The sequence below is a fragment of the Pongo pygmaeus genome, chromosome 10, assembly GCF_028885625.2.
Source record: "Pongo pygmaeus isolate AG05252 chromosome 10, NHGRI_mPonPyg2-v2.0_pri, whole genome shotgun sequence".
NCBI lineage: Eukaryota > Metazoa > Chordata > Mammalia > Primates > Hominidae > Pongo > Pongo pygmaeus.
In genome coordinates, this window is record NC_072383.2 from 121,089,405 (window position 1) to 121,109,671 (window position 20,267).

General features: G+C 43.7%; 1 protein-coding gene across 17 annotated transcripts in view; it reads right to left on the reverse strand.

The window, feature by feature from the left end:
* Positions 1 to 20,267, reverse strand: part of CLIP1 (CAP-Gly domain containing linker protein 1) — a 149,217-nt gene that overhangs the window by 50,447 nt on the left and 78,503 nt on the right. For 10 of the 17 annotated variants that reach the window (XM_063647136.1, XM_063647138.1, XM_054441814.2 and 7 more), the window contains 8 exons: positions 18,776 to 19,720; positions 14,656 to 14,772; positions 12,685 to 12,742; positions 12,071 to 12,154; positions 11,030 to 11,186; positions 6,272 to 6,437; positions 5,958 to 6,173; positions 208 to 2,475 (listed from right to left, as the gene is read on the reverse strand). In XM_063647136.1, coding sequence (XP_063503206.1) covers positions 208 to 2,475; positions 5,958 to 6,173; positions 6,272 to 6,437; positions 11,030 to 11,186; positions 12,071 to 12,154; positions 12,685 to 12,742; positions 14,656 to 14,772; positions 18,776 to 19,720 — 4,011 coding nt within the window. The remainder of the gene's footprint in view (positions 1 to 207; positions 2,476 to 5,957; positions 6,174 to 6,271; positions 6,438 to 11,029; positions 11,187 to 12,070; positions 12,155 to 12,684; positions 12,743 to 14,655; positions 14,773 to 18,775; positions 19,721 to 20,267) is intronic. The other 7 variants (XM_054441827.2, XM_054441825.2, XM_054441826.2 and 4 more) reach the window with 3 other exon arrangements.

The following is a 20,267-nucleotide window of genomic DNA, read 5'->3' on the forward strand; positions in this document are numbered from 1 at the left end:
TCAAATGGGGAGAGACTACTACAGTGAGATACTTAGTAAAGAATCCCCCTTTCAGACTGTAACGAACAGCTTGAGACATATAAGCAACTGACTTAATGAGGTGGATTTCCATAAGCAGAAATGAAGAAAGATGACCTACATCACTTGAGTTAGTGCACAGTGTTAGTAAACAGTCTGGGTGCTCAATACTTGACCCTCTCACTTTACCGTAAATGACTGAAGAGTCTCGAGCTCTCTAATTTTAAGAGTAAGCTTGTTCTTGTCTTTTCTCAAAGTACGGTTTTCATTTTGAGATTCTAGGAGATTGGCTGAAATATGGCTGTTGGTTTTGGCCAGCTGGCTGATCTCTTTCTGAAGGATGAAGTAGCTTTCTGCCAGGGTTTCCTTCTCCTTCAGGAGCTCATCCTTTTCCAGCATCATTTCACTCTTCTCAGCCAGGAGGTTCTGGTTGTCTTGCATCACCTGGGCTTTTTCGGCCAGGGTCACCTCATGGTTCAGCTGAAGGTCATCCAGAATCTTGGTGAGGCAGCTGTGCAGTTCCTGCAGCTCTGCCTTGGATTTGGACAAGGCAGCAAAATCACTTTTCAGAGTCTTTATATGGGCAGCAAGTTGAGCTGCTTCTGCAGTCAACAGTTCCTTCTCCTCAATTATCTCTGCCACTTCTTGCTCTGATTTGGTCTTCTCTTGAAGTAGCACAAACTTCTCGGACTGCAGCTCCTCGATACACACTCTTAACTCCTCCACCTCCTGCTCTAGGAGCACCATCCTCCCGTGAAGTTGATTGTTTTCATACAAGGATGACTCGTTCTCCTTTGCTCTGGCTTCCTGTTCCAGGATTAAGGACTGCTGCATTTCCTGGATCTCCTTGCTTAATTTGTGACACTCTTCTCGCAGGTTCAAGCCATCTCTCAGCAAAACGTTCTTCTCGGAACAACACGTGTTAAGTTCAGCATCCAAACTCTCCTTTGCTTGCAATATGTGAGTGTGTTCTTTTTCCAGATTCTTTTTGGCATTTTGAGCCTCTTTCAGCATCAAAGAGAGGTCGCACTTGCTGGCCACTAGTTCTTGGTTTTCCTTTTTTCTCTCTTGAAGCTCCTTCTTCAGAGCGTCAATATTACCGAGGAGTTTCATATTCTCTTGCACAATTAAACTTCTGTTTGCAGACTCTTGATCACATTGCCTTTTGAGGTCTCCTATGGCTTTGATGGAATTCTCTCTCTCTGCAAGTAAAACTCCATTTTGCGTTTCCAGTGAGGATTTTTCTTTCAAGAGACTATCCTGCTGCTTTTTAAGTTTAGTCATTTTCTGAGAAGCCATCTCCTTCTCGGAAGTCAGGTAAGTGATCTTCTCATTCAGGCTCATCTCAGTATGGGCAGCCTCTTCTGAGCATTTGTGGAGTTTTTCAGTGATGATTCTATTTTCACTTAAAAGTTCCTCTTTCTCAGCCAAGAGCCTTCTCTCGGAGGCAGCCAAGGTTTCTTTCTCATGCAGAAGCTGGATGCACTCGGAGTCTGTGACCGCCCGCCTGGCCTTAATTTCCTCCAAAAGCTTCGTGAGGCTTGTGTTTGTGGCCTGGAGTTGCATGGTCTCCAGCTCTGCCTTCCTCAGGGCCTTGCTGGCATCATCCAGCTGTGCGCGGAGCCCACTGGCTTCTGAGCGGAGCAGCTGTTTGACCTGGAGAGCGGCCTGGAGGCTGGCATTCAGCTTTTCCTGATCTTGCAGCAGCATGTCCGTCTCTAACTGCAGATTTCTGTTGTTCTGAAGAACATTATCTCGTTCTACCTTTAAGGCTATGCACGTGTTATCGAGATTGGACAGTTTCTCTAAAGCTGACTTTTTCTCAGCTGTGAGATCTTCAATCTCCTGTACCAAAGCTTTCTGATCTTTGACTAGCTCCTCATAAGACCTTTGAAGCTTCTGAATGATGTCATCCTTATCTTTGGCCAAGATGAAGTTTTCGGTAATAAGTTTCTCGATCTGGTCCTCCAGGTGATCTTTTTCTTCCTGGTCCTTCTCAGTCTTAGCAATCAAAGTATCTTTGCTGAGCTGGAGCTCTTCGATGAGCGCCTGCATGCTCACCTTGGAAGCTTGCAAAGAGTCATTTTCCACATTTATCTTCAAGAGTTCTTCCTGTGCAACATTGATTTCTTTAAGCAGTTTCTCTCTCTCAACAGCCAAAGCTTCTTTATTGAGATGTTCCTGCTCATAATGCTTTTCGGCATCTTGCTTTTCTTCTAAGAATTTCTCCTTTTCTAAATTAAGAGTTTCATTCACTGACCACAGTTTCTGCTGGTCTCCCTGAAGTAAAGCTATTTTGGCCTCCAATTCTACAAGCTTGGATAAAAGTGAACCGTTTTCTAACTTTAAATCATTTCCCTCCTGCGAAAGAAGCTGCTTCTCTGATTTCAGACCCCTCAGCTCTTCTGACATTAGTTCAATTTCTTTTTTGGCTGATGTTAACAAATAAGTTAGCGACTACAGAAACAAAAGATGGAAAGAATGGAAACAAAAATGAAATCAAGCAGACAAATGCAAGCCTAAATAACTTAATGTAACCTAAATGATAAAAACTTTACAATTTCTACAATAAACTTCATAGAAACTATCTGAATAACAAGGGAAAGAAACTAAACAGAGCCCATAAAAAGATAAGTCAAAAGTGTAGCTTTGCAAAGTGCTTCTGTATCTGTTAGCTTATTTTATCATTGAAACAACTTGTGAAATAATTCCCAGTAGCTACCTAGAAGATAAAAATAGTAGCTTGATTTTAATATCAGGGCATAAGATTCTTTCCTGCCATTCCAATTATCAAATTACTTTGAATGCAGAAAGGATTCATAGAACAATTTTTAAAAATACAATTAAAAGAAGTACAAAAAGTCAGTATATTTTAACGAAAAAAGGAAGGGACATAACAAGGGAAAATAAACTATTGCCTTCCAAACTCACCGCAGGACCTTACTTAAGGGCAGCCAAGCGGCTGAGAGTGATTTAGTCCCAATATCACATATAACTTAAAAACTACAGCCTAATTTCTAGGCTTTGCTGACTAAAAGGAATAGTTTTTTTTTTTAATTTACTGAATTATAAGATAATTTGACCACAGTGTCTACACCAGTGCTATCCAGAACTTCCTGCAATAATATAATTTTTTTTTTTTTTTTTTTGGAGACTGAGTCTCGCTCTATTGCCCAGGCTGGAGTGCAATGGTGCGATCTTGGCTCACTGCAACCTCCGCCTCTGGGTTCAAGCTATTCTCATGCCTCAGCCTCCCAAGTAGCTGGGATTACAGGGCTCCGCCACCATGCCCGGCTAATTTTTGTATTTTTAGTAGAGATGGGGTTTCACCATGTTGGCCAGGCTGGTCTCAAACTCCTGACCCCAAGTGATCCACCCACCTAGGCCTCCCAAAGTGCTGGGGTTACAGGCATAAGCCACCACGCCCAGCTGATATAAATGTTCTTATGTGCACTCCCATCATGGTGACCATATGACTACTGAGCACCTGATATGTGGTGAGTGCAACTGAGGAGCTAAATTTTTAATTAAAATGTAACAAATTTAAATTTATTTATTTATTTATTTATTTATTTATTTTGGAGACAGAGTCTCACTCTGTGGCCCAGGCTGGAGGGAAGTGGCGCGATCTCGGCTCACTGCAACCTCTGCCTCCCAGGTTCAAGCGATCCTCTTTTAAGCATATACAAAAATAGAGAAAATAATGTAGACCACACATATTCCCATATTAAGGTTTTCATTTTTATTTATTTTTTGAGACAGTCTCACTCTGTCACCCAGGCCAGAGTGCAGTGGCACCATCTCAGCTCACTGCAGCCTCCGCCTCCCAGGTTCAAAGGATTCTCCTGCCTCAGCCTCCTGAGTAGCTGGGACTACAGGTGCGTGCCACCACGCCCGACTAATTTTTTGTATTTTTAGTAGAGACAGTCTCACAATGTTGTCCAGGGTGGTCTCAAAGGCCTGTGCTCAGGCAATCCGCCCACCTTGGCCTCCCAAAGTGCTAGGATTACAGGCGTGAGCCACCAGAACTAGCTACAAATTTAAATTTGAATGGCCTCACATGGCTGGTGGCCACCACATTAGGCAGCACAGCTATAGCCCACTGGCTCTTAAAAGTAGGGAATAGGAGGCTTCATGGGTTCCATGAACCTTGTTGAGTGCACACGTAAACTTTCCTGAAAAAATATCTGTAGATTTCATTAGATTATTCCAAAGAGTCTGGGACTGATTATGATCCACTGAAATCAGATACTAGACACCTTTGGAGGGGAACAGTCCTGGCATTTTTAACTCAATGACCCTTGCACAAAACCAACCAACAAAATCAGTGAGACTGGCCAGGAATGGTGGCTCACACCTGCAATCCCAGCGCCTTGTGAGACTGGCCAGGAATGGTGGCTCACGCCTGCAATCCCAGCACCTTGGGAAGCTGAGGCAGGTGGATCACTTGCATCCAGGGGTTCAAGACCAGCCTGAGCAACATAGCGAGACTCTGTCTCTACAAAAAATAAAAAATTAGCCAGGTGTAGTGGCACGTGCTTTTAGTCTCAGCTACCTGGGAAGCTGAGGAAGGGGGATCACTTGAGCCCGAGAGGTTGAGGCTGCAGTGAGCCATGACTGTGTCACTGCACTCAGGCTGGGTGACAGAGACCGACCTTGTCTCAAAAAAACAAACAAACGAAAACTGAGGAGACCTTACATCAGCTTCTGCAATGCTGTGGTTTGCTCAGGCTGAAACATTTTAAAGGAAATGCAAAAAAAAAACCTGAAGTCTGCACACATAAAGGAAACCACAAAGACAAAAGATCTGGGAATTGTATCTAGTGTTAAATGGCTCATAAAACTGGAGGTATTTCACAGAAAGAAGAGAAATCCTCAACTATCAGCATGTAGAAGAGGGAGAATATGGGCCTCCCAGATGACGTGCACGGCACACACATACCATGTCACGTCCACTTAGTTAGCAAGAGGCTTTTCATGGGATTGGTTTCAAGTCCTATATATGCTCTTTTATCATTTCTTTCTACTAAACTCCTATAACACATTAAAAATAAAGAAAGATGAATATTTACTTTCCTTTGAGCAATAGAAGGTTAAACAGTGGGAAACGTTGAACTTCGTGAAGTTACCAGAGTCACAAAATGTACTGGGCAGGCCAGGCATGGTGGCTCACACCTGTAATCCCAACACTTTAAGAGGCCGAGATGGGAGGATTGCTTGAGCTCAGGAGTTTGAGACCAGCCTGGGCAACACAGCAAGACCCCATTCTCTACAAAAAAAAGAAAAAATATATATTGGGCACAGATACAATCCTGAAACCATAAAATGAAATCCAACGTATCAAGTTCTGCTCTATCTACTAACAGGGTGTTTCCTCCCTGCCCTTGAATCCAGCTTCCTTGTCAATAAGCTCATGGTACCTTCCTGGGGACACATAAAAGCCCTCTGTGGAGTTCTTAATTCTAACTCTTCCTAGAAGAGCTCTGTTCCTTCAACCAGGCTCTCTCTAGTCCTGATTCCTTGCTTGCTTACTTCATGTGACCTCTGCCTCTTGCTTTATTGCAACATCTCTCCAAACCCTAGTGCAAGGCGGCAACAAGCACGGCCAAGATTAGAGGAACAAGCAGGCAAGCAGAGCTCAGGCAACGAAAGAACCTTTGTGACCACTGGGAAACAAGCAGCATGGGGGTGATGGCTACACAGTCCATTCCAGCAAAGACTGGCAGGCATCACCATCCCTGAGAAGGAACAGCAGCTGGCACAAAACACTTGAAGCCATAGGAAACGTAATGTACCACCCTGCCACGCACTCAGAAGGGTAACGTTTGTAGAGGCCACCTTAACTTGTCCCACTGGCTGCTGCTTTCTAAGCACCCTTCCTGCCTTGACACAGAGCTCAGGCAAGCTATAGCACAAGGAAATTCTCTCCCGTCACATACTTTGGCTTTGTCGGCTTGCTTTCTCAGCTCCTCCAGCTCCTGCAGCAAGCCACTGTTCTCCTCCCGTGCACCCTTCAGCTTGTCCTCTGTGTCCAGCAGTGTTTTCTGGAGGTTCTGTAGGATTTCTTCATGCTTGGTTTTTGTCTCAGAAGTGGCTCTCTCATACCTGGCTTTCAGCTCCTGACACTGGTTGTGGCTCGTTTCCATCTTCTTTTCCTGCAGAGACCCCGAGTGAGGGAATGAGTCATCTGCCCATGTGTGTACTACCCCTTGCCTTCCTTTCCAGCCAACAGGCCCACTGAGTCCCTCCTTACCAGGTCCGATAATTTCCTCTCCAATTCTTTCTTTTCTTCCTCATGCTTTTTAGCTGCTTCTTGCTGGCTCTGTTCAGCTTTGACAGTCATGTCCTCAATACTTTTTTGCAGAAAACTTGCATTTTCATTAGCCTTTGTAAGTTTTAGCTGTAATTCTTCTACATATCTAGAAAAAGTTTCAATATAAGGTGTCAGATTTTTCATAAGAATGTTTTAAATTTAAGAGTTATATTAAAATATACCATTAATAACAATTGTAATTATTTTTAAAAGTTATGTGTAATTAATAAAATCTGAACTAGGCAAGAAATTTTTGTTTTGTTTTGTTTGTTTTTGTTTCTGTTTTTTGAGGTGGAGTCTCGCTCTGTCGCCCAGGCTGGAGTGTAGTGGCGTGATCTCCACTCACTGCAAGCTCCGCCTCCCAGGTTCATGCCATTCTGCCTCAGCCTCCCCAGTAGCTGGGACTACAGGCACCCGCCACCACGCCTGGCTACTTTTTTGTATTTTTAGTAGAGACAGGGTTTCACCGTGTTAGCCAGGATGGTCTCGATCTCCTGGCCTCGTGATCCGCCTGCCTCGGCCTCCCAAAGTGCTGGGATTACAGGCATGAGCCACCATGCCTGGCCACAAGAAATTTTAAAATGCTTTGCCTAAATAATCATTTTACCAGTTACGATAGTCACAAATACATTATTTAGAGTAATAACTACTGTAATTGGGAAGGTTTACTATTTTATGTCAATAAATTAAAAAGGAAAAATGAGTGAAAAATAAACTTATTAAAGGAAATGAGGCCAGGCGTGGTGGCTTATGCCTATGATCCCAGTACCTTGGGAGGCTGAGATAAGTTCAGGAGTTCAAGACCAGCCTGGTCAACATGGCAAAACCCCGTCTCTACTAAAAATACAAAAATTAGCCAGGTGTGGTGGCACATGCCTACAATCCCAGCTACTCAAGAGGCTGAGGCAGGAAAACTACTTGAGTCTGGTAGAGAGAGGTTGCAGTGAGCCAAGATCGCATCACTGCAGTCCAGCCTGGGCAACAAAGCAAGACTCTGCCTCAATTAAAAATAAATAAAGGAGGCCAGGCACGGTGGCTCACACCTGTAATCCCAGCACTTTGGGAGGCCGAGGGGGGCAGATCACGAGGTTAGGAGATCAAGGCCATCCTGGCTAACACGGTGAAACCCTGTCTCTAATAAAAATACAAAAAATTAGCCGGGCATGGTGGCGGGCGCCTGTAGTCCCAGCTACTCTGGAGGCTGAGGCAGGAAAATGGCGTGAACCTGGGAGGTGGAGCTTGCAGTGAGCCGAGATCGCGCCACTGCACTCCAGCCTGGGCGACAGAGCGAGACTCTGTCTCAAAAAAAAAAAAATTAATTAATTAACTTAAATAAATAAATAAAGGAAATGAGTATTTCAAAATTTTAGCAGAATAGATTACTAAAAATTCACTCTAGTGCTTCTGGAGGACAGCAGATACAAAAATAACAATAAATAACTTGAAGTTCTACTTTAAAGAGACCATGTGGTTGAACAAAAATATGTATATAAAACACGGGGGGCCGGGCGCGTTGGCTCACGCCTGTAATCCCTGCACTTTGGGAGGCAGAGGTGGGCGGATCACCTGAGGTCAGGAGTTCGAGACCAGCCTGACCAACATAGAGAAACCCCGTCTCTACTAAAAATACAAAATTAGCTGCGCGTGGTGGCGCATGCCTGTAATCTCAGCTACTTGGGAGGCTGAGGCAGGAGAATCACTTGAACCCGGAAGGCGGAGGTTGTGGTGACCCAAGATCACACCATCACACTCCAGCCTGGGCAACAAGAGCAAAGCTCCGTCTCAAAACAAAACAAAACAAAACAAAACAAAACAAAACAAACATGGGATGTTGACCAAGAAAACAGACTATTAGATGAATCACAGATGCAAGAGGGAAACTTGGGGGCACTTCTGAATTTTATAGCCACAAAACACCTACAAAAATAGAGATTCTTGAAGGCACTAAGGCACTGAGCCACCACTACCTGTGTAGCAGGAGCACCTCAAGGCAAGTTTGACCAAAGTTGCCCAACCAAGGCCTGACCACCCCTCAGCACTGATGAAATTGTGTGGGGGTGAAAGGCTGGATGTCTTAATAAATAGAACTTTGCAGGTATTAAGGTACTTTAAGAAGTAGAAGTCTAATGCCTACAGACTTAACTTATAAATCTTTGCCTTATACGTTCTTTGATTTTTATATGACAGCTATTAAAAGAAAAAGATCAAAGCAACAAGAATTCCAGAATAAAGACAAAAACAGATATTAAGATAGAGGAAACTTCAGCACTGAGGAAGTACAATGCGGTTTTTTTTTTTGAGATGGAGTCTTGCACTGTTGCCTGGGCTGGAGTCCAATGGCACGATCTTGGCTCACGGCACCCTCTGCCTCCCAGGTTCAAATGATTCTCCTGCCTCGTCCTCCAGAGTAGCTGGGATTACAGGCACCTGCCACCATGCTCAGCTCATTTTTTGTATTTTTTTAGTAGAGACAGGGTTTCACTACATTGGCCAGGCTGTTCTTGAACTCCTGACCTCATGATCCGCCCACCTCAGCCTCCTAAAGTGCCGGGATTACAGGCGTGAGCCACCACGCCCGGCCTACAATGTAGTTATTAAGAGCAGGAGAGGCTCTGGGACCAGACTGCCCAGATCTGAAACCTCAGGCTTCACCCCAGTAAGCCTCAGTTTCCCTCCTTCCCATTTATTTATTTATTTATTTATTTATTTATTTATTTATTTATTTATTTATTGAGACGGTGTTTCGCTCTTGTTGCCCAGGCTGGAGTGCAATGGCACTATCTGAGCTCACTGCAACCTCCACCTCCTGGGTTCAACTGATTCTCCTGCCTCAGCCTCCTGAGTAGCTGGGATTACAGGAATGTGCCACCATACCCAGCTAATTTTGTATCTTTAGTAGAGATAGGGTTTTCCATGTTGGTCAGGCTGTTCTCAAACTCCCAACCTCAGGTGATCCACCTACCTCAGCCTCCCAAAGTGCAGGGAGATTACAGACATGAGCTGCAGTGCCTGGCCTTATTCATTTTTTTGAGACGGAGTCTAGCTCTGTCACCAAGGCTGGAGTGCAGCAGCATGATCCTGGCTCATTGCAACCTCCGCCTCCTGGGTTCAAGCGATTCTCCTGCCTCAGCCTCCCAAGTAGCTGAGATTATGGGTGCATACCACCACGCCTGGCTAATTTTTGTATTTTTAGTAGTGATAGGGTTTCATCATGTTGGCCCAGCTGGTCTCGAACTGCTGACCTCAGGCGATCTGCCCATCTCAGCCTCCCAAAGTGCCTGGCCTCTTTTTCTTTTAAATGGGAATAATGCTAAACTCACCTCGTAGGATAATAAGAATTAGAAAGCTGTTAGCACAGTGCATGGCCCATAGTAATAGATAATATGTGTTTCCTATTAAAATAAGTTCAGGCCAGGTACGGTGACTCATGCCTGTAATTCCAGCACTTTGGGAGGCCAAGGCGGCCAGATCGCCTGAGGTCAGGAGTTTGAGACCACCCTGGCCAACATGGTGAAACCTCATCTTTACTATAAATACAAAAATCAGCCGGGTGTGGTGGCACGTGCCTGTAGTCCCAGCTACTAGGGAGGCTTAGGCAGGAGAATCGCTTGAACCTGGGAGGTGAAGGCTGCAGTGAGCCGAGATCACGCCACTGCATTCCAGCCTGGACCACAGAATGAGACTCTATCTCAAAAAAAAGAAGTTAAAAATATTTTTAAAGGCTGGGCACGGTGGCTCATGCCTGTAATCCCAGCACTTTGGGATTTGGGAGGCCAAGGCCCTGAGGTCAGGAGTTCGAGACCAGCCTGACCAAGATGGAGAAACCCTGTCTCTACGAAAAATACAAAATTAGCCAGGCATGCTGGTGCAAGCCTGTAATCTCAGCTACTCGGGAGGTTGAGGCAGGAGAATCGCTTGAACCCAGGAGGTGGAGGCTGCGGTGAGCTGAGATCGCACCGAGCTGAGATCGCACCATCGCACTCCAGACTGGACAAGAAGAGCAAAACTCCGTCTCAAAAAAAAAAAAAAAAAAAAAAAAGCGTATATATACATATGTGTATAAACACACATATATATTTTTTTTAACTGCCTGTAAAATATATTATTGTCATTGGTAAACTACTACCTTTTCTTTTTTCTTCTTTCTTTTTAGATGGAGTCTCTCTCTGTTGCCCAGGCTAGAGTGCAGTGGCACAATCTCAGCTCACTGCAACCTCCACCTCCTGGGTTTCAAGTGATTCTCTCATCTCAGCCTCCCCAGTAGCTGAGATTACAGGCTTGCACCACCACATCTGGCTAATTTTGTATTTTTCGTAGAGACAAGGTTTTGCCATGTTGGCCAGGTTGGCCTTGAACTCCTGACCTCAAGTGATCCGCCCACCTCGGCCTCTCAAAGTGCTGGGATTACAGGCATAAGCCACCGCACCCGGCCTTATTATCTTTTCTTTACAAGTCACCAAAAGGTCTATAAATAATATTGTATTCCTTAATTCTGTTGTTCTTGACAAGTAAGATAGGTAAAACCCATTTTAGAAGGTTAAATAGTTGATTCAAGGACACAATGAAGTAATAACAGAAAGGAACAGAGACGGGAAACTTTAAAACGTAACAATCCTAAACATTTTGTCTCCCCTCCCACTTAGAGCTTGCCGCAGAGCCTAATCTAATGTGGGCACTCTTTTCAACAGTCACATATACCTTTCTTTCAGACGTAATTCATCGTTCATTTTCGTCAGCTGAGAAGAGTTATCTCCTGACATCTTCATTATTTCTGCAATGTCATTTTCCAGTTTTTCCTTTGCCTTTATCAGCTGCTCTTCTCTCTCATCTTTCTCTCTAAATTTTGCCTCCATATCTAAATATATAGAGAAAAAAAGAATAGCACGGCTGTGTTATAATCAACAAAAACTGACTGAGTGTATCCTTGCTCTGGTAATATTTTCACACAGCAATTCTTGTCCGCATAAAAATCACATTCTAGTGAAGAAGGCACACAATAAGCAAGATAACGAAAATAAATCATATAATTAATAGCGGTAAGTGCTAAGAGGAAGGAAAATAAATGCAGGCAAAGGAGCTGGGAAGGAGGTTAGAATCTCAGATGGGGCTTCCCTGAGGTGCTGATATTTCAGGGAAAACCTGAAGGAAGTGAGGGAACGGGGAAAAGCAAGTGCACAGGCTCTGAGAAAGGAACACCCGCGCCGTCTGAGCACCACAAGGAGGCTGAAGTGGTTGGAGTGGAATGAACAGGGGAAGGGGGTCCCAGATGAAATCCGAGAGGTAATAGGGCCTGATCGTGTAAGGATCACGGCTTTCCCTGAGTGGGATGGGAGTCGCTGGATGACCTTGAGGAGAGAAACGACATGATCTGACTTCGTATTAAGAGGATTGCTCTGGCTGCTGTGTTGAGAACAGACCGAAGCGGGCACAGGCAGCAGCAGTGAGCCCCAAGGGTCAGCTGTCAGGGTAGCTCAGATGAAAGATGGCCGTTGGCTTGGAGCAAGGATAGCAGTGGGAGTGGTGAGATGTGGTAGATTCTGGCTCTTGTGAAAACAGAGCAAAGAGGACTTGCCAGAGGTTACAGATCTCAAACAAGTATTTCATCACATTGTTATATCACCATGATGAGTGAAGAGGCTACGCCTGAATAGTACATTTGTTATGTAACATACTACAACTGTCTCGAATACGGGAAAGCCTACTGTATTTAATGTTTAGTCACAAGAGATGTCTTCTTACCTGCTAAGTTTTCTCTCAGCTTCTCCAAGTCAGAAGACAGCAGGTTAAACTGTTCCTCCTTTTGGTGTAACTTATTTACAGTTTCTATTTAGGATAAAGTTAGAAGTTTAATATGTTTCAAACTTCTATCTGGAGCTTGGCTGTCTTACAACCCAATCAAATATTATGCTCAAGAGATCTCAGAACACAGGAATACTAAAAAGTCCCCTTACAGATCACATGGCTGTGTCCAGCCTGAAAGAAGCAGGTCTGCCACTGTCTCTGGCCTCCCTGAATCTGTACTTTAGGCAGGCATCAGGCCCTTTCCACTCATCTCTCTTTCCTCCTTCCAATTAAAACTCAATAAAGCTATCAATGATGAAAGCATAAATAACACTCCTCCCAGGAATACTTACATTTTAATATGGAACAAGCCTTAAGCTAAAAGAAGAAAAAATTGGGAGTTTGAGGCTTCAGGAAACCAATGGAAGCCAGTCTTTCTGAGCATGGCAGGAACTTCCAGGAGAGTGAAATTAGGCTATGGGCGGCGTAACTCTGTGCACTCCACAGGCCAGCTCCAGTATGAAAGAATGATATTTTTTAAAGCAATCTGCACACGCTCTGCTAAGACATACCTTGCATACTTCTCTGAACAGAGACTGCCTCCTCCGAAGCTTCAGCAAACTTTTCTTTCTAAAGAAAAAGAATCAGAGATTCTGAACAGAAAGATTTCAAATTGTAAAGACAAGAAGTTTCTATCAATTATAACTACAATACTATCTACTTTTTGTTGCTGGTCTTGTTTTATTAAAACTAATACACTTGAAACATATGACATCAATTACTACCACGTGTGGGTCATACACATGTGCATATATACACACACAAGAGTGCAGTTTGCATGTGTGTGTATGCACACGTGGGAAGGCAGGTTCACCTGCGTGCCCTTGTAGGCATGTTCATACTTAGGTAAGTACATGCATGTGCATGTATACATAGGGTGCACGTGTATGCTTCATGTTGCCACCCCTCAAACAGCAGACCTTCTCTTCAGAAATCTGCGTTGAGATGGTGAACAGAGCTCTGAAGTTTGTTATTTCTGAGAGTAATCTGAGTCTAATATCTTGAATCTAGGTCTGTGTCGCTACTTTTGAAACTGAAAAGGCCCATCAGTCACTTACTGTTCAAGGTCTTCTTTTCTAAACATGACAATAGGCCAAATTAAAAATCACTCTCCTAGTTGTCCTGAGATGAACTTCCAGCTAGCTCATCAAGAAGGTTGTTACATGAGTATTTCTAACTAGATAGGATTATGAAAAGATGATGCAGGGGCCACAGTGCATCCAAGCCCACAGGCTGCCCCCTGTGCCATCCCACAGCCAGACTCAAGGTGGCATGTCTTGTCCTAAGATATACAGAAGGATACTCTAACTTAGGAAAAAAAAAAAAAAAAAGCAAGGCTTCCTAAAAGCTTTGGGAGGAGGGCAGAGAAGTAATGAATTCAAAACATTTTCTTAAAGGACACCAGGCTGGGCGCAGTAGCTCACGCCTATAATCCCAGCACTTTGGAAGGCCAAGGCGGGCAGATCACTTGAGGTCAGCAGTTCAAGACCAGCCTGGCCAACATGGAGAAACCCCATCTCTACTAAAAATACAAAAATTAGCCAGTCGTGGTAACAGGTGCCTGTAATCCCAGCTACTCAAGAGGCTGAGGCAGGAGAATCTCTGGAACCTGGGAGGCAGAGGCTGCAGTGAGCCGAGATCGCGCCACTGTACTCCAGCCTGGGCAACAGAACAAGACTCTGTCTCAAAAAAAAAAAAAAAAATCACACACATTAATTCACACTGTTAATAGCACAGAAGTGTAATGAACAGGGAAGAGGAAGGGATGTGGAGGACCTGGGACAGCTGACCCCACGTGGCACATATGCCTCTTGTCTAGTTTCTCCATAAGCCTCTGGCTTTTCTTTCCATGGCATGTGGGTGGGTACCACTGGGACTACTCATGAGTATCAGCCTTGTTTAAACTCGGGTTTTCAGTGCAGGAGGCAAGTAGGAAGGAACAAAGTAGAGAAAAGGTAAAAAATATACATATGTCATACAACTTGAGATTAAGGAAAGAGAAAACATATAAAAGGGAAGGTAATTTTCTGAGGTAGAATAAACTGAGTTAGATTTCTTTTAATTTATTTAATTAGACAGCAAGCATCCTGCCTCGCCAACAGAGGGCGCCGACGGCCCAGGACAGCTACTGCTCTGAGTTTAGGGGCCTCATTCAATATGAAACCTAACTGTGTTCGATGTATAACTTGGAAGGGCTCTGTGTTTAGTAAAACTAAGTAGTCAATAACATTTCAAAGCAGTGCATTATCAGAGGCGAAGGGATAGATTAAAAAAAAGAAAAAAAAGTAATACCTACCTTTGTTGTTTGGGTTTGATCTGATTCCCCTCAAAGGACAATATTTATCAGCCAATAACTAATACACTCAAGTTGAATCAACACTTAGAAAGAGAAAGGAGACAGCTACAATATTTCTTACTGGAGGATTTTTTAAAACAGGAAATGGCCAGAAACCCTGAGATTCAGATTCCCAACAGGTACTTACCAAAATCTGAAGTTCTTTTTCCAAAGTCTCTTTTACTTGACTGACTTCACTCAAATTTTCCTGAAGGTTAGTAAGCTTTAGCTCTCTCCCCTGCAGCTCTCTGGTAATGCTACTAACCTAACACACAGAGTTACATGGTATAGAAGCAAATGAACAAAAGGAAAACAAAAGAGAATGAGAAGAAAAAAAAAAACGTAAAAAACTTATGAGAAACATAAAACAAAACTGAGAGGAATACAAATTTGGTGTTGGTTTTTATAAGAAGTCAATGACTTTTCAAACAATCAGTTCTACGATATAATTTCCTAACGGCTATTTTTGTGTTTTTTTCTTTTTTCCTTTCTGAGACAGGGTCTCCTCTGTCACCCAGGCTAGAGTGCAGTGGTGTGATCATGACTCACTGCAGCCTTAGAACTCCTAGGTTCAAGTGATCTTCCAGCACCAGCCTCCTAAGCAGCTGAGATTCCAGGACGTACCACTACAGCTAATGTTTAAAAAAATTTTTTACAGCTGGGGTCTCTGGCCGGGCTCGGTGGCTAATGCCTGTAATCCCAACACTTTGGGAGGCTGAGGCAAGTGGATCATTTGAGGTCAGGAGTTCAACACCAGCCTGGCCAATATGGTGAAACCCCGTCTCCACTAAAAATACAAAAATTAACTGGGCGTGGTAGCATGCTCCTGTAATCCCAGCTACTCGGGAGGCTGAGGCAGGAGAATCGCTTGAACCTGGGAGGCGGAGGTTGGGTGAGCCGAGACCAGGCCACTCTACTCCAGTCTGGGTGACAGAGTGGGACCCTGCCTCAAAAAAAAAAAAAAGAAAAGAAAAACAGAGGTGGGGTCTCACTATCCGCCCAGGCTGGTCTCAAACTCCTGGACCCAAGCAATCCTCTTGTTTTGGACTCTCAAAGTGCTGGGATTAGAGGCATGAGCCACTGTGCCCAGCGACTATTTTTAAATAGTCAAAAAAGACTATTTTTCTATACTTCATTGTAATTTGGAGTATCAGCATGATCTAAAGCAGAAGGTGTGGATGCTTACTTTCTAAATGAGTTACGTGAGCAATTTCATTTCCTACACTTTAAAAACCTTGGCTGGGCGCGGTGGCTCACGCCTGTAATCCCAGCACTTTGGGAGGCAGAGGTGGGTGGATCACAAGGTCAGGAGATTGAGGCCATCCTGGCCAACATGGTGAAACCCCGTCTCTACTAAAAATATAAAAAATTAGCCGGGTGTGGTGGCACGCACCTGTAGTCCCAGCTACTCAGGAGGCTGAGGCAGGAGAATTGCTTGAACCCAGGAAGTGGAGGCTGCAGTGAGCAGAGATCATGCCACTGCACTCCAGCCTGGGCCACAGAGCGAGACTCTGTCTCAAAAAAAAAAAAAACAAAAACCTTAAGGCTAGGCACAGTGGCTCACACCTGTTATCCCAGCACATTGGGAGGCCGAGGCCGGCAGATCTCAGCTGAGGTCAGGAGTTCAAGACCAGCCCGGCTAACATGGTGAAATCCTGTCTCTACTAAAAATACAAAAATTAGCCAGGTGTGGTGGCACACGCCTGTGATCCCAGCTACTGGGGAAGCTGAAGCAGGAGAATCCCTTGAGCCTGGGAGGCAGAGGTTGCGGTGAGGGTGACAGAGTGAGACTCTGTCTTAAAAAATAAGTAAATAAAAACAAAAACCTTAAGATGGGAATATATGTGGTCTACATTATTTTCTCTATTTGTGTATATGCTTAAAGTATTTTGACATTTAAATAAAAATAAAATTTAAAAATCCACTGGATAGCCAAGGTGCGGTGTCTCAAGCCTGTAATCCCAGCACTTTGGGAGGCCGAGGTTAGTGGATCACTTGAGGTCAGGAGTCCAAGACCACCCTGGCCAACATGATGAAACCCCGTCTCTATTAAAAATACAAAAATGAGCCAGGCATGGTGGGGGGCGCCTGTAATCCTGGCTACTCGGGAGGCTGAGGCAGGAGAATCACTTGAACCTGGGAGGCGGAGGTTGCAGTGACCCGAGATTGCGCCATTGCACTCCAGCCTGCGCAACAGAGTGAGACTGTCTCAAAAAAACAAAACAAAACAAAACAAAACAAAAAAATCCACTGGACAATAGTCATTAGAACTTAGCTTTCATGAAATCTTGATGTTAAAAAGTAAACTAACATTAGCTAAATATTATCTTCTAATTAATTTTTGTGTTTTGATTAGTATTTCGGAACCACATGAGGAGATTTGAGAAAAATTTCCTGTAACCAGTTTGTCATCTTCAACTATGGTTAGTTAGCAATTTTTTGCTGTTTGTCAGTCCTCACCTCACCCCATTTAACCATCACAACCCTTCCTTCTTTGCCAATAGAGCAGCTTCTCCCACAAAAAAGTTCAGAACATTGAGCATCAATACCAGGGCCTCAACTAGTGGCAGGACTGGGAAACAATTCCTTGAACCACCTTTAACGATAAAGATGACATTTAACAAGGCTAGTTAGTAAGGAATGCAGCTGGCAAATGTTTCATGTAATTTCCTAAGACTTGACCACATGCATACTTGTTCAGTATTTCCCCCAGAAAAGGAGGGGACAGATCATGTTTCTCATTATGCCACAGAAAAAAACTCCAATGAGATTTCTGCAAAGGGCTTCAAGCTCTTACCCTTAATTTTGCTGTGAATGTTATTTATCACAGCATGGGTTTTTTTGGGTTTTGTTTTTGTTTTTTGTTTTTTGGAGATAGAGTCTCGCTCAGTCGCCCAGGATGGGGTACAGTGGCACAATCTCAGCTCACCGCAAACTCCACCTCCCAGGTTCAAGTGATTCTTGTGCCTCAGCCTCCCGAGTAGCTGGAACTACAGACGCACACCACACCTGGCTAATTTTTGTATTTTTAGTAGACGGGGGCCAGGCTGGACTCAAAACTCCTGACCTGAAGTGATCCGCCTGCCTCGGCCTCCCAAAGCACTGGGATTACAGGCATGAGCCACCTTGCCCGGCCAACATGTTAATTTATAATAGTCAAGAAGCACTGAATTCAGTCTGTTTTTATTCATAACCCTATAGATAAGGCAATTACAGTCATGCATTGCTTAAGAACCAGGATATCTTCTGAGAAATGCATTATTAGGCATTTCATTGTTGTGGGGACATCACAGGGTGCACTTACACACACCTAGAAGGTATAGTTTACCACACACCTGGGCTACATGGCACAGCCTATTGTTCCTAGACTATAAACCTGTATAACATGTTACTGTACTGAACACTGTAGGCAATTGTAACACAATGCTAAGTATTTGTGTATCGAAGCATATTTAAACATACAAAAGGTAAAGATACCATATTATAATCTTATGGAACCACCTTTGTTTATGTGGTCCATTGTTGATTGAAACATCATTATGTGGCACCTGACTATATGTGGTTAGAAAAGGAGATGATCTTTTAAGCTTTTTTTTTTTTTTTTTTTTAGACGGAGTCTTGCTCTGTCTCCCAAGCTGGAGTGCAGTGGCATAATCTTGGGTCACTGCAACCTCCGCCTCCCGGGTTGTTCAAGCGATTCTCCTGCCTCAGCCTCCTGGGTAACTGGGATTACAGGTGTCCGCCACCATGCCAGGCTAATTTTGTATTTTTATTAGAGATGGGGTTTCGCCATGTTGGCCAGGCTGATCTCGAACTCCTGACCTCAGGTGATCACCTGCCTCAGCCTCCCAAAGTGCTGGGATTACAGGCGTGAGCCACCTCGCCTGGCCGATCTTTTAAGTTTCTGTTCATTCATTCATTTATCTTAACACTACAGTGTTAGGGCATTCTTTATTTTAAACAGATTATAGACTGGAGCTAAGCCTAAATTAGAAGTCACAGCATAGCCCAGAGATAAATAGATCAGGTACCCAGATGATAGGCAGCCAAAATAAATTCACACGGTTGAGCCATTATTTTCTCTAATCTCCTCAGATGAAACCATACTTGAGATACTCAGAACATAATACACTATACTCAACTGGGGACATCAAGCAACTTAATTAAATCAGCAATTTGGAAGATGAATGATCTCAACTCAAAAGTAACATAATGCAAAACAAGAATAACAAATGGAAAAGAAAAGGATGGAGGATGTCAATACAAACCTTGCTACTTTCAGCTTTCTTTTCAATCTCTAAATGTTTAATCTGTTTCTCAGCTGCCTCAAGCTGCTGTCTAAGTTTCTCCATTTCCGATTTACCTTCGGAACTGGCTTTCTGAAGTGCATCAAGATCCAAGAGCTTTTCTTCAGTAGCCTTGAGCTGTGATGTAAAATTATCAATAACCTTGCTTTGTTCATTGCATTTGGCTTGCAGTACCTCTAGCTCCTTTACCTTTATTTCAGCTTCCTGTAATTTGTTTAACGTGTCTTCCATTTCTACGAGATGCTGGTCTTCTGCTTTGTCCAGTTTCGACTTGATGGCTTCCAGACTGTTTTCCTTTTCTTTAATAACTTTCATCAGTTTAGCCCTCAAGGCTTCCATCTCTTTAGCATGAGCAGACCGTTCAGAGTCTTGTTGATTCTGCAAATTTTCTATTTCGTGTTGGTAATCTAGTCTCATTTTCTCTATTTGTGTTTTTAGCTCAGCAAATTCTGCCGTCTCTGTCCCAAGCCCTTTGCTGAAAGATACCTTCAGTTCTTCCATCGCCTGCTGGTGGGACGCGATGGCAGTCTCCAGCTTGGACTTCCATAGAGCTATCACATCTGAGTTCTCTTTGTTGGCATGCTCCAGCTTGCTTTTCAATGACTCGTTCTCTTTGGAAAGCTTTTCCGTGGCGGTATACAGAGCCTTTATCTCCTTCTGATGAGTTTCTTCCCGGGCTCCAAAATGCTCCTTCAGAGAAGTTATTTCTTTCTGGTGGTCAGTACGGGTGACTTCTAACTTTTCTTGCAAAGAGCTTATCTCTTGCAAAAGGGAAAGTGACATGTCCACATCCCCAGCAGGCTTATTGGACTCTAGCCTTCTTCGGAGCTCAGCTACTTCCTGTACTCTCAAAGCTAGGTCTTTCTCCAGTTCCATTATACGTGACTTTTCTGAAACTGTAGCCACCTATTAACAGCAGTCCAAAGAAAAAGAGATCATTTAAATAACAAGTCACTGACTATTTTCTTTTTCTTTTTTTGAGATGGAGTTTCGCTCTTCTTGCCCAGGCTGGAGTACAATGGTGCGATCTCAGCTCACTGCAACCTCCGCCTCCTGGGTTCAGACGATTCTCCTGCCTCAGCCTCCTGAGTAGCTAGGATTACAGGCGTGCACCACCACACCCAGATAATTTTTGCATTTTTAGTAGAGATGGGGTTTCACCATGTTGGTTAGGCTCGTCTCGAACTCCTGACCTCAGGTGATCCACCCACCCCAGCCTCCCAGAGTGCTGGGATTACAGGCGTGAGCCACTGTGCCCGGCCTGATGATTTTCTTTAACACTGAAGATATTTAATAACTAACCTATCTCAAGCAGCAAACTATTGTGAATGTTTATAGGTTAATATATATTTCTAACTGTGATAATGGTTTAAGTCCAACTTTAGTAGCTCCAATTCTAAAGAAGTTTAAATCAGATAATATCCATTAACTGACAAGTTAACAGAAACAGTAA